The sequence below is a fragment of the Populus trichocarpa genome, chromosome 3 (assembly GCF_000002775.5).
Source record: "Populus trichocarpa isolate Nisqually-1 chromosome 3, P.trichocarpa_v4.1, whole genome shotgun sequence".
Classification (NCBI taxonomy): Eukaryota; Viridiplantae; Streptophyta; class Magnoliopsida; order Malpighiales; family Salicaceae; genus Populus; species Populus trichocarpa.
In genome coordinates this window covers 17493198-17509127 of record NC_037287.2, presented here as the reverse complement: position 1 = coordinate 17509127, position 15930 = coordinate 17493198, and the positions used below count along the sequence as shown (strand labels likewise).

The window sequence follows — 15930 nt, the reverse complement described above, 5'->3', positions numbered from 1 at the left end:
TTTCAAGGAGAATAGAGAGGAAAACGAAAGAAAAGGTGGCCACATCCAAATCACCACACCAAACATTGCTCGCGCCACTTTATCAGGCAAGAGATGATGTAAGGATTTTAACGCCACCGCAAATAGCCAATCTCCACCACCACACGCATTGCATACACCGTTATAAACATGCAGAGCGGTTTGACATATCAGCGTATGCTATGCACGCATCAACCATTTATTTAAAAAATATTTTTTAAGATTATTACAAATTAAACTACCAAATTGCCCGACTTAACCCTGTCTATTACAAATAAAATAATAAAAAGGCAAAACAACCCTTGGTTTCAAGTTTAAAATATTATGATTCCAAGGGTAATTAAGTTAATTCACTATGCATTAAAAAAAAGACAAATGTGCCTGCCCCTAAACCTAGACCTAAATAAAAATTATTTTGATTTAAGAGTATTTTAGTCATTATATTGTGTTAAGATAATGTGAACAAGTGAAAAGACCACATTGTGCCCAATCAATATGATAATGACTATTTGATCCTTGTGAAATTACAATATTGCTCCCAATAGCTAGCTTAATGCCTTTTATTTTGGAAGGGCAATAGCACAATTACATTGTTATCATCCCCAATGCATTAAGTCAAGGTGCATTGTGAATTCACTACCCCAATCGGTTTTTTTATTTGTCAAGAAAAAATCATTTTCATATGAAGATCTTTTAAGAGCAGGCTCAGCACATATTTTGTGCCAAAGTAAAATAGGACACAAGCTTAAAAAATAGCTTTTTACAAGAGCAAACACTAAAAATCAGAGCTGTACTGTATGGAAAGCACTGCTAGTTCTCCACTATATGAAGCACATATGCAACGATAGTAGCTTTTTACATCTTCTACATGCATGAAGTACCGAACAGTCTATAACACACAAAATAGCAATACACATGTAGAACATAGAATTCAGCCAGGAAGAATGCAAGATAGAGATAACAAACAAACATATTATGCAGGCAATGCGAAGCTCTCCTGTGTCCAGTGAGGAGGATCCATCACTGCACAAGGATCTGATTTCTCAAAGTCCGCAACCTACAGCAAACCAGAGCATACAACCGTTACCATGCTAGCATTCTGATCTTAATACAACACTAGAGAAGTCAAAGAAAATCGGGAAATAACAGGGTGAAATGTATGAAATGTCTCACCTTTTCTTTGCAGCTTGGACAGTAGTGATACTTGTGCCAGAGGCAGTCCATAGAAGGGCAAAGAAAGCAAAAACCAAGCATCAAAGGCATCATGCAACCAACAACAGCTGCCAAACTAGGCTTTGATCTGTATTCAGGAGAGGGAGGATCAATCCATGAAAGAAAAGACAAGACAAGGACAAGAAACGAAGAGAACATAGAGTGCCAGAACTTGGAAAACTATTGCAACAGTGAGATAATTGTTTGTTCCTTTTCTGTTTCGACAGTCTACTCTTCAACAACAAAGGAAAAGAGAAAAATCTATACAACCAAATCTTATTAAGTAGGTAATGGTGTTATGGAAGACCATTTCATTAAAAAAATGCTAATTTGTGTTAGTACCATTTTTTATGTTTCTATAGACAACAAAACACAGCAGAGTTGCTCCGTCAGTTCTCAATCCCTTTATTCCAAAGCAGAAATTCAGAATTCAAAGGAAGAGACAAATGCCAACAAACATAATTCCCAACAACATTGCTGGTTCAATAACAACGGCTATGAGTGATGGTTTCACTAATCTGGGTTACACACAACAGCATTCACTGAATTCGAATGGAGAAAAATCGTCTTCACCATTAAAAACCCTATTCTTCATTACTAAGTTAGCAGAACAGTTGATTATTTTTTGGAAATCGTATCCTCTAAAAGAAAGACAGGAAAGCCAACATGTAGGAATAAAACTTCGAAGATTTCGCAATTAATTGTAAAATATTCCTAGTAGTTGTGATTTTGCACTTAGAAAAAACAGCAGCTCAATTTTGCATAAATAACCACTGAAAATTTAATATATTGGCATGTAAGAAAATCAAAAACCTAGAAGTGGCAGAGAGAGGATTAAGTGATTACCTAACGAAGGTAACGCCCGAATTACCACAGTAAACGCAGCTAAAAGGAGCAGGGGTGTCGCGATACATAGTCTGTTGAATCGGGATTCCCTTCGGATCGCCGACGATTGCGTTTGGCGGTATAGCTCCAGCTTGGTAAGGGTTCTGGCCGGCGTAGTAAGGAACTCCGACGACAGGCTGGTCTTGTTGCCCCATTCTCAATGGATTCCTGTTCCGATTAGAGATGGATCAAGATATATTTTTTTTTTCAATGAACAAGAGGATGTTTGGGGTTTCTATGTAGAGCCCTTGATAGCAAAGCTGGAACGCCACTCCGCATTGACTTTTATTTTAATAAAAGTAGTTGATGGACTCGTTGCTTGTCAGGAACGTTCCGTTTTAACTTCTTAAACCGGGAACACCTTGAATAAAACTTGTTGGATTGACAAGTTGGACCGTTGCTAAAGATGAAGAATTTTTGCTTAAAATTATTATTATTATAATTTATGTTTTTATATTGATGTTAAAAATAAATTTAAAAAAAAATAAAAAATATTATTTTGATGTATTAAATGAGAAATAAATAATTAAAAACTCAAATTCTACAAAATCCCATCAGATTTTATATCTAGTAAAAAATATCTAGAATCCTCCTTACAGGAGGCCGGTTGAATAATTGGGCGACCGGGAAGGTAGGAATTTCTTAAAATCCATGTGCTTCTAGACGTGTACATGGCTTCTAGATGAACAATTTACAAAAGAGTCGTTGATCACTTCTAACTTTTCACACGTGCTTGAAGCCTAGAAGCTGGCATCATCCACTGTTCCTATTTCATTCTCTCCCAAAGCATGCAAGTTTATGTTTGAGCCAGTCCAATGGGCCTGAAGCCCATGGTTTGCCAACAAGTTCTATGCCACTGTAAAGTGCTTCTATCTACAGCCCAGCTCTTCCTAGAGACTTGTCTCAGATGCTTTTCGTATGCGATAAAAACATCTCCACCACGTTACAAACACAAGCAATAAGATGGATTAGTGGTGGTGGTCACCCTAACGATTCCTCTATCCTGCATATGTCCATGAACTATTTTATTTTATTTACAAAGATAATTGTTATTTTTTAAAATATTTTTTATTGAAAAATACATTAAATAATATATATTTTTTATTTTTAAAAAGTTATTTTTGATATCAGCACGTCAAAATTATATGAAAAGACAAAAAAAATATTCATTTAAAGTAAAGAAAAACATAAAAAAAAATTCAAATTTTTTTTAAAATATTTTTAAAATACAAAAACAAACCTACACTAAATAAGTTTTTTTTTTTTTTTTTGAATGATAAATTAAGGGAAGAGAATTTCTAAATAGATTTTTTTGGACATAAAGTGATGAAGAGAATGGCTAAATGGACTACACATGTCTCATAATTACAGTGGCAGAGCCCAGACACGTATGAAGTTTGGGCCAATTGACCGGAGCTGCTATGTGGATATTCTATATCTATGAACATGACTATAAAACCCAAACGGATAGAGTGAGAGTAATACGATGTTCGGCAGATAACAAAATCATCTTAGTTTTGTTGGATAATGATTATTAAAAAAGAAACGTTTGAAAGCCAATTAACCACCATATATTAATAGTATCTTTTTTGTTTATTTTATATAATATCTTTACTGCATAATTAATACTAAATACTTGACCCGTGACCCGTGCTTCACCACGGGTCAAGTACTTTTTTTAATAAAAACAATTATACACAAAGAGAATTTTAAGTGAAAAAAAATTATGTATATATGTAACAAATAAATCAATCTGAAAAAAATCAAGAGATAGGTATAGATCAAGATATATAATCTTGCAAGATGAGAAATTTACTCGATTGCGTTTGTTAAACTTGTTTATTAAAATAATTTTTTTAGTTCAATCAAACAATAATAGAAATAGATACACACATTAAATTGATTCAATAAAATAAAAAGGGAAAACAATTACTATGCAAGGCCGTACATATTAGAAATATTATCTGAAAATAAATATTTTTATTTTAAAAATAAAGTTCATTTATACAAAAGATACAAAAAAATTATAGATGAATCAGAAAAATCTCTTCAAAAATTAAATGCATACAAAATAACAAAAAAATAACCAAAATAACCAGGTGCTGCTGGGCTTGGTCCATTTTCCCAAGGCCCGCGTGATTGGGTCTTTTTTTGTTTTCGCATATGGGGCGGACGGCATGTTATCCTCAATTATTTTTTGAAAAAAAAGAGTCAAACGATGCCTCTTCTGTATTGCACAGTTCTCGACCATTGTGGTAGTCGAAAAAACTGGGCTAATGGTTTTGTCGATCAAAAAATTGAATTCTCAACCCATTGTTTAACCAAAACACTTAGAAAATATCATAAGAAACTTGATAAACTCATTTATAGCCTCAAAAAACCCAAAAAAACCGTCCCAAAACTTGAAATCAACCCTAAACAAAAAATCTTACCAAGATCTAATATGTTTTTCTTGGCAATTTCAAGGTAAAAAACCCCCTAATATGAGCCCTCCTCGTTAAAAGAAACAAATTGACACCAATCTTAATTGTTTTGGTGGCCAAAATAGATGTCAATAGAAATTTTATCTCTCTAGTGTTATATTCTAGCAACTTTTTCTCACCTCTTTCACACTAAGGGCCAAAAAATAAGGAAAATAAAGTTTTGAACCAAAATTGATTTTCCCTTTAATTTTGAAAACTTAAGTGACTTATTATCTATAATTTGTAAAGTATAGGGACTACAATAAAAAAACAATTGCATAAACTTTTAAAGGCACTTATTCCCTTTGTGTTTTTTTTTTTAATCTTGGTCCCTTGTCTTTCAATCTCACCCCTCCCAACAAATTAACATATAATTTGGTTCAACGAGGGCTAAATAAAAAAAAGGAAAGGGAAAAAATGACATTGTGAACCGTCCGCAATGTCATTGTCATGCGAGGAGATATATATTGTATTTTGCACAATAAATTCGTATATGATTTAGTTTTTTTTGTTAATTATTATTGTGATATATAGCATAACTGAATTCATTAATAGCTTTTTCCCCCCTAATTTTAGTATATTAATATTTTACTTTAATCTTTGATTTTTCTAGTTTTAATATTTTAGTCTAAATTATAGCTATTAAACCTGACCTGGTATTAGAAAACTCAAGATTCAAAACATAATGTAAATCGAGTTTCTAGTTGAACTTAATAAAATATTGACTTGTTGAAACTCGATTGACCCAACCAGGTTTTGAATGATTTGATTATCTTAACTAAACTCAATTCAATTATAGTCATATCAACACTTAAAAAAATTAAAAAAATTCTGTTGTTTAAAAAGGGATGGCTCAGTGAACCAATGATAAGATTTTAGGATAATTACATCGAGCCTCTTAAGGTTTGTTCTGGATTTTAGTTTTTTATTATAGTTTGAAAAATTATAATTTACATCTTAAAATTTATATGAACGCTAACATTTAACATTCTCCAAAAAAATTAACAAAAAATATGTAATTATTTATAAGTTTGTAATTATAGTAATTTAAATGACTAAAAAGCCCTTAAAACTTTAAAATAACAAAATTATTATCTATAGTTTATAACTACAATAATACAATCCATAATTTCCTAAAATAAAATCCCTTTCAGGCGTTTCATCAGACAATTTATACCCAGCATGCTTTTCCCAAGATAAATGGAGCTTGTAGCTTTATGCAAACCATAATTAACCTTAGAGATCTAGTTCTCAAACAAATGGAATCTCACCATTTCATCAACTTCAACACACCAGACCCTTTCATTGGCCTCCCTTCCTTAGCAAACCCATCAAATAAAATATTACAAATAACCGCATTTGGTGTCAACCTCATCTCTAAAGCTTCACTCAACAACTCCATTGCCTAATTTGATCTGCCTACCTTGCAAAACCCATCCATCATGGCAGTATATGCATAAATATCAGGTTATTTCCAATCTCAAACACATTGGAAAACACGACACCTATCCTCTCACCATGCCTCTTTTAGATCACAACACAGAAGTGTTCATCATATATCCCAAGTGCACAGATAAAACACAGAACTTCCAGGAAGCCAACTGCTAGGTTTGTGTGGGAGATTTTCATTCAATATACAAATCATGCCCGACATCCCCTTCACACTTTAGCACTAGGCCGTATGTTTCCAAGAAAGCTTACTTTAATCTAAAAATGTAATTGCACCATATAAACTATATTGTCGAAAAAGAGAGAAGCAAACCTTTTTGTCTAAAACCCTTTTGGCCTCGTCAGGGTCCTTTTTCCTGCAATGGACTTCACTTCTCTAGGTTCAAATCCGATGAACTTCAAACACTACTAAACCTTAGAACTTCACTTCAAAAATCAAACACTCATGTATTTGATTCTTGGGATTCAAATAAACTCGTTGTGAATTCACAGGAATTACCTGTAATTTAGATAAATCAGTCAAACTTAGAGGGTATCCTTTATCTTCTGGGTAATTTTATCTTTTGATTATTTATAAAATTATTTTTTACTAAAGATACAAAGTATAATTTTTTAAATTAAATCACGGACAAATCTTAAATTTGTTTTTTAGTTATCCCTAAGATTATTCTTTTTCCAACTCAATCTCCAGGTGGAGTCACAACTATGATCTAAACTTTTAAAATCAACCACCACTCTTTTTTCAATAAGTACATACTTTAACGGCTAAATAAAAATAATAAATACACCTAAACAATTTTTTCCATTATAGGAACAAACAAGACCTTAAGGAGCAATCACTTTTAATTACGCACGCTCAAATTATACTCACATATCCTTACACACTCGTTTTCTCTCTAGGGAGCAGTCAACGAACTCTAGCAAAATTGATTTGCTCATTCAGGACTTTGGAAGTTAATGGGGAAAAAAGGGCCCAGAAAAAGCTCCCCACTGTTGGATCACATAGCTGGTAAAGGGAGGAGACATGCGACAAATCTTGTAAATACGTACATGATTTATATAGGCAACTAATCAAGCCAAAAATAGGATTATCTCGGCAATCACGTGTAGCTTGCAGAACTCAAATATCATGCAAGAAGCTGTGGCGCCACAGGCATTAATTTTTACCAACAGCCATAGTTAATATATTTATATGAAAATTGTTGCTTTGTAAATGAATTGGCCGAGGACAAGGAGAGCACTGAGGCCACTAAGGGATGTTCCCTTCATGCGCCATGTTAAACCTCATCTCGAATTGTGCAGAGAATGAATAGGGAAACTCGAAACACCCACTCCAACATATAGTTAGTACCAGTCAACATTTTGAAAATAAACCATATTTTTATATACACCAAACTTCACCTCAAATAAATAAAATTTGAAGTTGGAATGATGGGTGACATACATTTCTCAAATAATACACCAGAAAGTGATGTATCCCAAGGAGTCCAGCTGGTGCCAGAACCAGAAGGGAATATTAGTGCAGAGTACTGCACACAAACACACAGAGAGAAAGAAAGAGGGAGCGGTGTCAGGACTGGCAAGACTTCAGAATAGATTCCACAACAGGGAAAGACCGATCCATATTATAGCTATAGTCTTATTCCAAAGGAGAGGGTTCCATTTACCCCATCTCGTGAAGTTCTACTCCGTACTGGTAACTTTACAATTTGCTTGCAATGAAAATACATCGCGCATAATAAAATAGGTGCTGGTATATTTTCTTTCTTCGCAGTTTTTATTTATATTTCAAACAGAGAGGCGGCTGCCCCAATACATTCGGCGCTGTGGACTCTTATTTGTATGGTCTTCTCTTCTCTTCTCCTCGTCCACTGCTTCTACTGTTTCTTCCTCTTGGATTAGCGATCAAGATCATTACAGAATCGGAGTTTAATTAAGGACCTTCACTTTCTAGTTTCAAGCCTCTATCCTTGAGATTTAGAAGTTCACGCTTGAATAAACTAAAGTGGGTTTGGACTGTTATATACTTACGATCACCACCCAAGATTCTTTCATGGTACGGTGTCCAATGAAAAGGGTCTGTGGTCCTCGATCATACCCATCACTAAAGTACCCAGGGATGAAAAATAAAAAGAAAATTAACGAAACATTAATTTTATTTTAAATATTTTTTCTTCGTGCAAATCATAACCACAATTTGATGATTTTTTGGTGGATTTAATTTGGGAGTTTCTATATGCACATATGAACGACTCTTTATTAATTTGGTGCTAAAAATGACAAGGCACGTCCTTGAAAGGCAGTTAAACAAAAACGTGGTTTTGCAGCTTTAATTTACTCAAAGTCTCAAATTGATTGTTTTTTGCATACGCGATTATTTTGTGAGAAATATCCATGGTTTTTAGGTAAACCTTATTTACGGTAATATGATAAAATATCATTCTATTTATTTATTTATTTATTATTGGCATTATCAACTTTAAAGCAAACATGATTTTAAAATAAATAATAATTTTGTTTCCAAATATGCCTAAAAGAATGATATTTTACACAATTTAGAGTGGTAATCTAATAATTTCTTGGTACATGAGTTTGAGAAATGAAAAACAAATTAAGTCATCTAAAAAAAAAGTTATAAGTTGTTATGATTCTAATAACTAAAATAATAAAGCTTTGTGTTAAAGAATTTTATTTGATGATAAAAGTTTGATGGTGGTAATGGCAAATCAAGGTTGGTTTTGATTTTTAAGATTCAATTGATTTCAATTTTTTTGAGTTATTTGGTGTTTTATTTGATTTTTATGGTGTTTTGAGGTATTTTGGATGAAAATGACAACTTTTTTTTGTCTTTCATTAATTTAAATTTAATTAATTAATTAATTAATTAAAATATTAATTTATTAGATTTTTAAAGAATTAAATTTTTATTTTTTTTTGTTTCCAATAAGAATATAACAAATTTTTTTAATATTAGCATTTTTTTTTACATCTCATTATTATGTTTTTTAAAATATTATCTAGTTGTTTTTCTAATAACATATATTTTATTATTATATAGTTAAATAAAATTTATTTTTAAAATTTAATATTATTAAATTTAATCGGGTCTATGACTTAAATTATTGGCTCGGTAGATTAGCTTGGATTTTGTTTTTCTATTTTTGAGCAATTTTTAACTTTAGCTGACTTTATTGAATGAGTGCAATTAATACATAGAAGAGGCATGCTCCCTACAAAATGACACCAAGCCTCCCCTCATAATTAAGTTCACCCCCCTGCTGTGAAGAAAATGCCATTAACTACTCCACGACTGCAAGGACATATCCTCCAAAATCTAATCATCATATATAGACAAGTAAAACGGTGTCTCTTACGTTTACAAACAATATTTAAACATTTGGATCGCTAATTTTCCTCAATTTCATACCAAACAATTTGACAAGACAACAAATTTGAGTTGGCTTGAGTGTTTAAGCAAAAATTCAAATACAAATAACACCATTAACTACTCCCCTACGTGCACATTTATAGCCTAGCAGCATAAGAACATGGGCTAATTAAAAACCCCAAGAAAAAACAATGCCTAAACCTTTAAGAACATGATGGAGCAGGATTGCCCATTGTATTCTTGCACGATAAAAGAAGGCAGGCTGTAGATAGCTGACCAAGGAATGTCCCTCCCATAAATAAATAACTGTCACCAACTTTCATTGAACTTCCCGCAAACCGTCAAAAAAACTTCCGGCATTCCCTTTGGCAATCGCGTTTTCACCGGATCTCTTCCAAGGAAAAAAAATGCTCTCATTAGTCATTTTCGACAGTTTGCAGCTGACAGGAAGGATTTTTTTTTCTTTTTTCAAAGTAATATAGTCCTTCAATTTATTTTAAAAAATAATATAGTTAGAAAACAATTAACGAAGCAGCATATTTTCGCAACAAAAAAAAATTAATTAGAACACATCAATCGTACTTGCGCACATAGTTGCGCCAATCTCAATATTAACAACCCATTTTTTTTTTTATATGTTTTTTTTTTTAATCTTAATCTTCAATAATTTACTCTACAACATATTGTGGCGCAAGTAATAAATATTTAATTTGAGTATCTAGAACTTGATAAAAAAAGATTTGTATTGTTCCATAAAATAAATAATAAATTTAGTGCTAATCTAGGGGGATAAACCTACTTTGTATAGGTTCTTATTTCCTAAAATTGTTGCGCCAATGGGATTGACGTAACGTTGTTATTTTTTTTTTATTGTGATATTTTGAATGATGCTACTTTGAAAATGTGTTATTTTCTTTTTTCTTTTTTAGATATAGGTTATTTTTGAGGAATGTTGTTGAAACTATGCTTTCGAGATTTTATTTTTTAAAATTATTTTAATATATTAACTTTTTAAAATAAAAAATATTATTTTAATATATTAAAAAACAATTTAAAAAATAAATAATCCCGGTTACCTCCGAATCTTCCTCCGTTTTAGATTTTTCTAATAGTCATAATCATGACCTAACATTAACTGACCTTTAATTAATTATTTGGTAGCGTGTGTTCCACGCTCAATCCACTGTGTGTGTGTGATGTTGAATCCCAATAAGGTGATGTGAGACTAAATGAAACCCACAGTGGTTTCCTTGTGCTGACAGATCTGGTCCCACACAGGGTTTTGTTCAAGATCCCCACGCGCAGTCACAGCCAGTGTAAGTAAAATTGCAGTGTTTCTACACCTTAAAATTCCAATACTATTCTTTTGCCCTCCCTCCCTCAAATGGTCTCTCTCTTATTATTATTATTATTCCTTTAAAATCTCAACCCCTAATCTCTCCGTCTCTTTCCCTGTCTATCTTATGCACCCTCCTCTCTCTTTTTCTTGTTTAGTTTTCTTTAAATACACATAAACATCTTGATTCTTAGTTACTGAAAGGAAGGAATGACAGCACCAAATATGGCAGCAATCACAGCATCTTTGGAGAGGTCTCTTCAAAACTGTTCTCTAAATCACCACCGGCACCATCAAAGTAGTGGTGGAAGAGAAGAGAGGTCATCAAGTTCAGATGAGACAGATTCACAAAATCATTTACTACAGAACTCTGATACCTCCTTGGAGCTTAAGTCACATCTCTCTCTTCCTTACCATTGGGAACAATGTTTAGATTTAAAGGTAAATAGACCCTTTTAAATTATAAAGTCACTGCCCTATCTATAATTACAGTTATAATAAATGCAGATCTTGTATTTGGGTTTCCGTTTTGTTTTGTTATATGGTGTCTTTTTATTCATCAGTAATGTCTTTCATTCACTGACTTGTATTTAATGCTTTCTTTCCGGTCTCACCTCCTTCCACCTATATACTCGGATTTAAAAAAAAATAGGGCTTTTATCCCTTGAAAGAACCCTAAAAGGGATCAATAATACTTTTCTTCGTTAATAGTTCTGGTATTGCCATCTTTGAATGTGTCCCTTTTGGTTTGCATTTCTAGAGTGAAAAAAGAAAACCATGTCCAGATAAATTATGTTTCCTTAATGGTGAATGTTGTTGAAATATGTAACAAAGGAATGAATTTTCACGGTTTGATCTTGTGCGGGTCTTTGATATATATAGGGTCGGTACATTTTGATGAAGATGGTCAAGAGTCAAGACCTGCGTAGCGTGTGTGGGTGTATAACTATGTCAATATTGGATGATAATAGGCAACAGAAAAACACTTCCTTCTTGATAGCTAAATTGTGGTGGTCATTACTTGTTGTCTGCTCTTCTTTCTTAAATATTCTCAGAAATTTGTATCTTTGTTGTTTATGGTGCTACTTTTTGATGGGTGTAAATGCAGACAGGGGAGATATACTACATAAACTGGAGGAATGGAATGAAAGCAAGGGAAGATCCAAGGATCACACAAGATTACAATGGAGATTTCTACTCAGAAGATGACAGCTCGTATGATAGTGAGGAGTCATCATCAGAATCCTCTCCTCCTTCCTCAAGAGAGCATTTTAATAATAGACTAGAGAAAGAAGACCATGTCTTGGTTGTGGCTGGTTGCAAGAGCTGCTTTATGTATTTCATGGTCCCAAAACAGGTGGAAGATTGCCCCAAGTGTGACGGCCAACTTCTTCACTTCGACAGATCTGAAAATGGGTCTCCTTGAATAAGATTTCTTGTTTGATTCTTTTTCTTTAATTTGTTTCCATGGGTTTCTTTTTTTCTCTAAAAACTCATTTGTATGCCTTTGATAGAATTTCAATGTGGAATGATCATGAAACGCGTGACAAATGAGTTGTATACCTGTTAGTTTACTACTAATATTCCACCAGAACTTTCCTTTTCTTCTTCTCGTTCCCTGTTAATTTTTTATTCATTGCTTTTATTACAGAAGCCATTGAAATTGCTGAAGAGTCGACCTCTCGAGTGCTAGTGTCAAGATCAATATATATAAATCACAGAGCTATCGGTTCATGATTGCAACTTGTAGATTTCCTTCTCTTTCTTCCTTTCATTTTTTTAACTTCAATGGAAAGATTTTTTTTTTCCTTGTTAAGAGAATGCCATTTGAGAATGCTTGGAATGCACTTCATACTGTTAATGTTTGTTTTTGCCTATTCTTAATATTAGTATGCTAAACTTCTACCAAATTGGAAACGAAGTAGTTCATTTAGTAATGTCAAGGGGCTTCAGCTTGCAATCTCCTGATTTTTTCAAGTTTGATTGTATCCAGATAATTGAATGCGTAAAATCATTCGCACATCGAGTATAAGTTATTTAGATTTATGAAACTTCAGGCCTTATGTAAGAAAAGTGTCGATCGTTCGACCATGTGACAACCTACACCAAGTTGCCGCGTTAACGATGTCCGAAGGGTTGTAATCCGGGATGGCTTCATGGGACTCGTGTAGAATATTTCTAACTCGGATTCTAAGTTTCTAACTAGTTAAATGTGCATATTGCCATCTTGAAAATAAACCATACACAGTTTCCTGCATTAATTTCTCAATATTGTCTCCTGTATGTTCTAACTTTTTTAGTAGCCTCTATGATATACAACTTGAATCATTACAAAATCCATTATGATTTGTAAATACATGGGTTCTTTAAAGGTACACGGGGTGAGGTAGTGTTGTATATTGTAGTGTTGTATATTAACAATGTCCAGGTAGGGAACATGTGTTATAGAAAGAGAGAGGGCTTGGAGGAAAAGTGGGCGATTTTAGTGAAAGAGTATGTTTTTAGCTGGAAAGGGTGTGGAAGTGCTGTAAAGGGTCAAGCTTGCGTACAACTACTTAGAAAAGGGGTAAAATCCAAATGTGTAAAATTAAAAACACTACAAGTAAGGAGAGAAAATACGAGATTAGAGAGAGAAGCTGTCTCGGAGATTAATGGTTTCCAAATAGTCCCATGATTGAGATAATGAATCAGCTATTTATAAGTACATTACAGCACTTGACTCTATCAATATTTTGACAAGTGTGTGGTGTATGAAAGGCTAGATAGATGTTATGTATCTAGGAGGAGAGATACATGACTAACATTCTCATTTATCCTCAGAAAAGGTTAAAGGTAAGCTTACGACACCCATCTGTCTCTCCTAAAATATCCACCAAGTTTACTATTGTGAGCTTCAGAGATAATGACCCTCCACGAATACTCAAACGATTCCCTTCGAAAATATTATCCTCTAGCATAGTTAACATAATAATTGAAAAGATAATTTTCACATTTATCTCCATCATCCTCAACCTAAGAAGCATGCCTTCTACTAAGTTTATGCTAGTTATTTAGAAACTTTAAAGCCTTATGAATTGGAAAGTATTTTTCATTGATCAACTTTTCTAACGGCAAATAAACACAGGAAAGTTTGGAAAGTAATTTTTCAGAAACAACTTTTTAGAAAACAAACACAGCCAAAAAGAAAAATACTTTCCTGAAAACCAAGCTAAATTTTCCTTTGACTGAAAAGTGTTTTTCATTGACCAACTTTTCTAATGGCAAACAAACACGGGAAAGTTTGGAAAGTGGTTTTTCGAAAACTACTTTCTAAGAAACAAACGTGGCCTAAATAGTTTTGGATGCCTTTGTTATATATAGAATATTTTGTCGGTTAATCACTAAGCTTTCTCGCTATAAAAAGCAATATGTTTCCTCTATTATCTAAGAACAATATCCACGATGGATGCTAATATTCAAAGCATCACATCCAATCTCAACAACACAATTGAAATCACCTCTTGATTTATCAGATCAAAACTCTATTTAGTTTCTTTATCTGCTTGAAACCACCTCATTTCAAACATTCAATGATTGGAGCAATAATAAAGCTAAATTTTTATGGAATGTTTATAAAAAGATGTTAAGTCATAAAAACTATGACTATAGAGTTTCAGAAATTAGCAAATTAAGAATTGTTTTAATATTATTAGGATCCATCTTGACTCTTTCATTGAAATAAACATAGCCTTGAGAAAACAAGACTGCTAGTGAAGAATTAACACTTCCTTGAGTTAAAGTAGAATCTCTAATCCCTTAAAGTTTAAGGTACAACACATGAATGAACGATATGCTTATATTTATTCTTATTATGTAAAAGAATATCATCAATATAAATAACAATAATATTTTTTAAAAGTTAGTATTTAAAGGTTTAAATACATTATTCATCAACTACATAAAAGTAGTACAAAACATGGACTCTTGTTTTCTCCTACAAAGCCCTCCGATAATCATCTCATCAACCTATTTTTATAGCTTCATATATTGTGGTAGCCCTCATTCTATAAGTTATCTAAGTAGGAAGGATAGCCCTTAGAATGAAATCAATGCAATATTGATCATTCCTTATATGAGAAAATCCAAATGGTATATCATTAAAAATAGCATTATAAATTAATATTATCATGCTAAGGTTTTTACTTGAAAAGACAACCTATCAACTTTCACATCAGAACTTTTTTTTTTTCTATGGTGTTAAGAAGAAGAATGATCACTGGATTTATAGTTTGGTTTGCGATAAAAAGGACTAACATGCTCTTCATTATTACTAGAAAAACCATTTTTTAAATCATTCCCATCATCAACATGATTCTCATATCGTTCAAAAAAATTTAAAAGTTGCTAGATTCACTTTCTCATTTCATCCATTTTAAGAGCACGAATTTCCCTCTTAAAATCTTATACATGATGACCACCGAAAACTATGATTGTAAATCCAAACCTCTAAGACCAACTCAAAACCAAGAAGAATGAAATAAAAAGATCCCACATAAATGATAGTTTATACCCTCCATTCTTAGGCATAGAAAAGAAATATAGATGAAAATAACTTATAACTTAAATACAATACAATCATCATAGTATAGATACAATGTTAAAAAAAAAATATTTCACCACTCACAAAGACATACAAAACCGATTAGAATACCAAAAGGTCAAGCAAATACTTTAGATTCAATTTCAATATCATATTGATTATATATGTTTGAATGTTCAACATGTATTTGGATCAACCCTCTAGGTCTAGAAAATATCAATTACACACCGGCCCACACCCTATGTATGTATACTAATATATGATTTTAACTTATTGAGAATGTAAATAGACAATGAAAAGAACTAAATTTATAATTTGCATAGTAAAACTAAAACAACGATGACAATGAATGTTCATTGTTGAATCATGATTACACTGTTGAATGTTCATTGCGTGCCAAGTTTTGTTTTTATTTGACGAATTTCTTTTCTGATTATGATATTGCGGACTTTAGACTCGTAGCCTTACGCTGACAAGATTTACCTCCGATTTAATTAGAAAAGTATAGGAGAATTGAAGAAGTCAGCACTCAGGACTCAAGACCAGGACAAAGAAAGTTAAATGCATGTTAAACTACTTGAACATTAAGGAAACCCGAGCA

The 15930-nt window shown here is 32.6% G+C and overlaps 2 protein-coding genes across 2 annotated transcripts; one reads left to right on the top strand and one right to left on the bottom strand.

Moving 5' to 3' along the window:
- Window positions 1-763: 763 nt before the first annotated feature.
- On the bottom strand, window positions 764-2431 carry LOC7496547 (GSH-induced LITAF domain protein). The gene is made up of 3 exons (XM_002303726.3): window positions 2077-2431; window positions 1192-1318; window positions 764-1075 (listed from the first exon to the last, which is right to left on the bottom strand). Exons 1-3 carry the CDS (start codon window positions 2268-2270, stop codon window positions 992-994), a joined length of 405 nt encoding a protein of 134 aa, XP_002303762.1. The 5' UTR covers window positions 2271-2431; the 3' UTR covers window positions 764-991.
- An 8353-nt stretch (window positions 2432-10784) lies between these two features.
- Window positions 10785-12359, top strand: LOC7481193 (protein CURLY FLAG LEAF 1). The gene is made up of 2 exons (XM_002304621.4): window positions 10785-11191; window positions 11859-12359. The coding sequence occupies exons 1-2, from the start codon at window positions 10961-10963 to the stop codon at window positions 12174-12176; spliced, it is 549 nt and encodes a 182-aa protein (XP_002304657.2). The 5' UTR covers window positions 10785-10960; the 3' UTR covers window positions 12177-12359.
- The last annotated feature ends 3571 nt before the right edge of the window (window positions 12360-15930 follow it).

Bases quoted from the DNA above. Each gene is read 5' to 3' on its own strand.
- LOC7496547 (XM_002303726.3), bottom strand. From the start codon at position 2,270: ATGGGGCAACAAGACCAGCCTGTCGTCGGAGTTCCTTACTACGCCGGC. The intron at 1,319-2,076 runs GTAATCACTTAA...TCCTGAATACAG, and splicing joins TCGGGCGTTACCTTCGTTAG to ATCAAAGCCTAGTTTGGCAG. The intron at 1,076-1,191 runs GTGAGACATTTC...GGTTTGCTGTAG, and splicing joins GTCCAAGCTGCAAAGAAAAG to GTTGCGGACTTTGAGAAATC.
- LOC7481193 (XM_002304621.4), top strand. From the start codon at position 10,961: ATGACAGCACCAAATATGGCAGCAATCACAGCATCTTTGGAGAGGTCT. The intron at 11,192-11,858 runs GTAAATAGACCC...GTGTAAATGCAG, and splicing joins AACAATGTTTAGATTTAAAG to ACAGGGGAGATATACTACAT.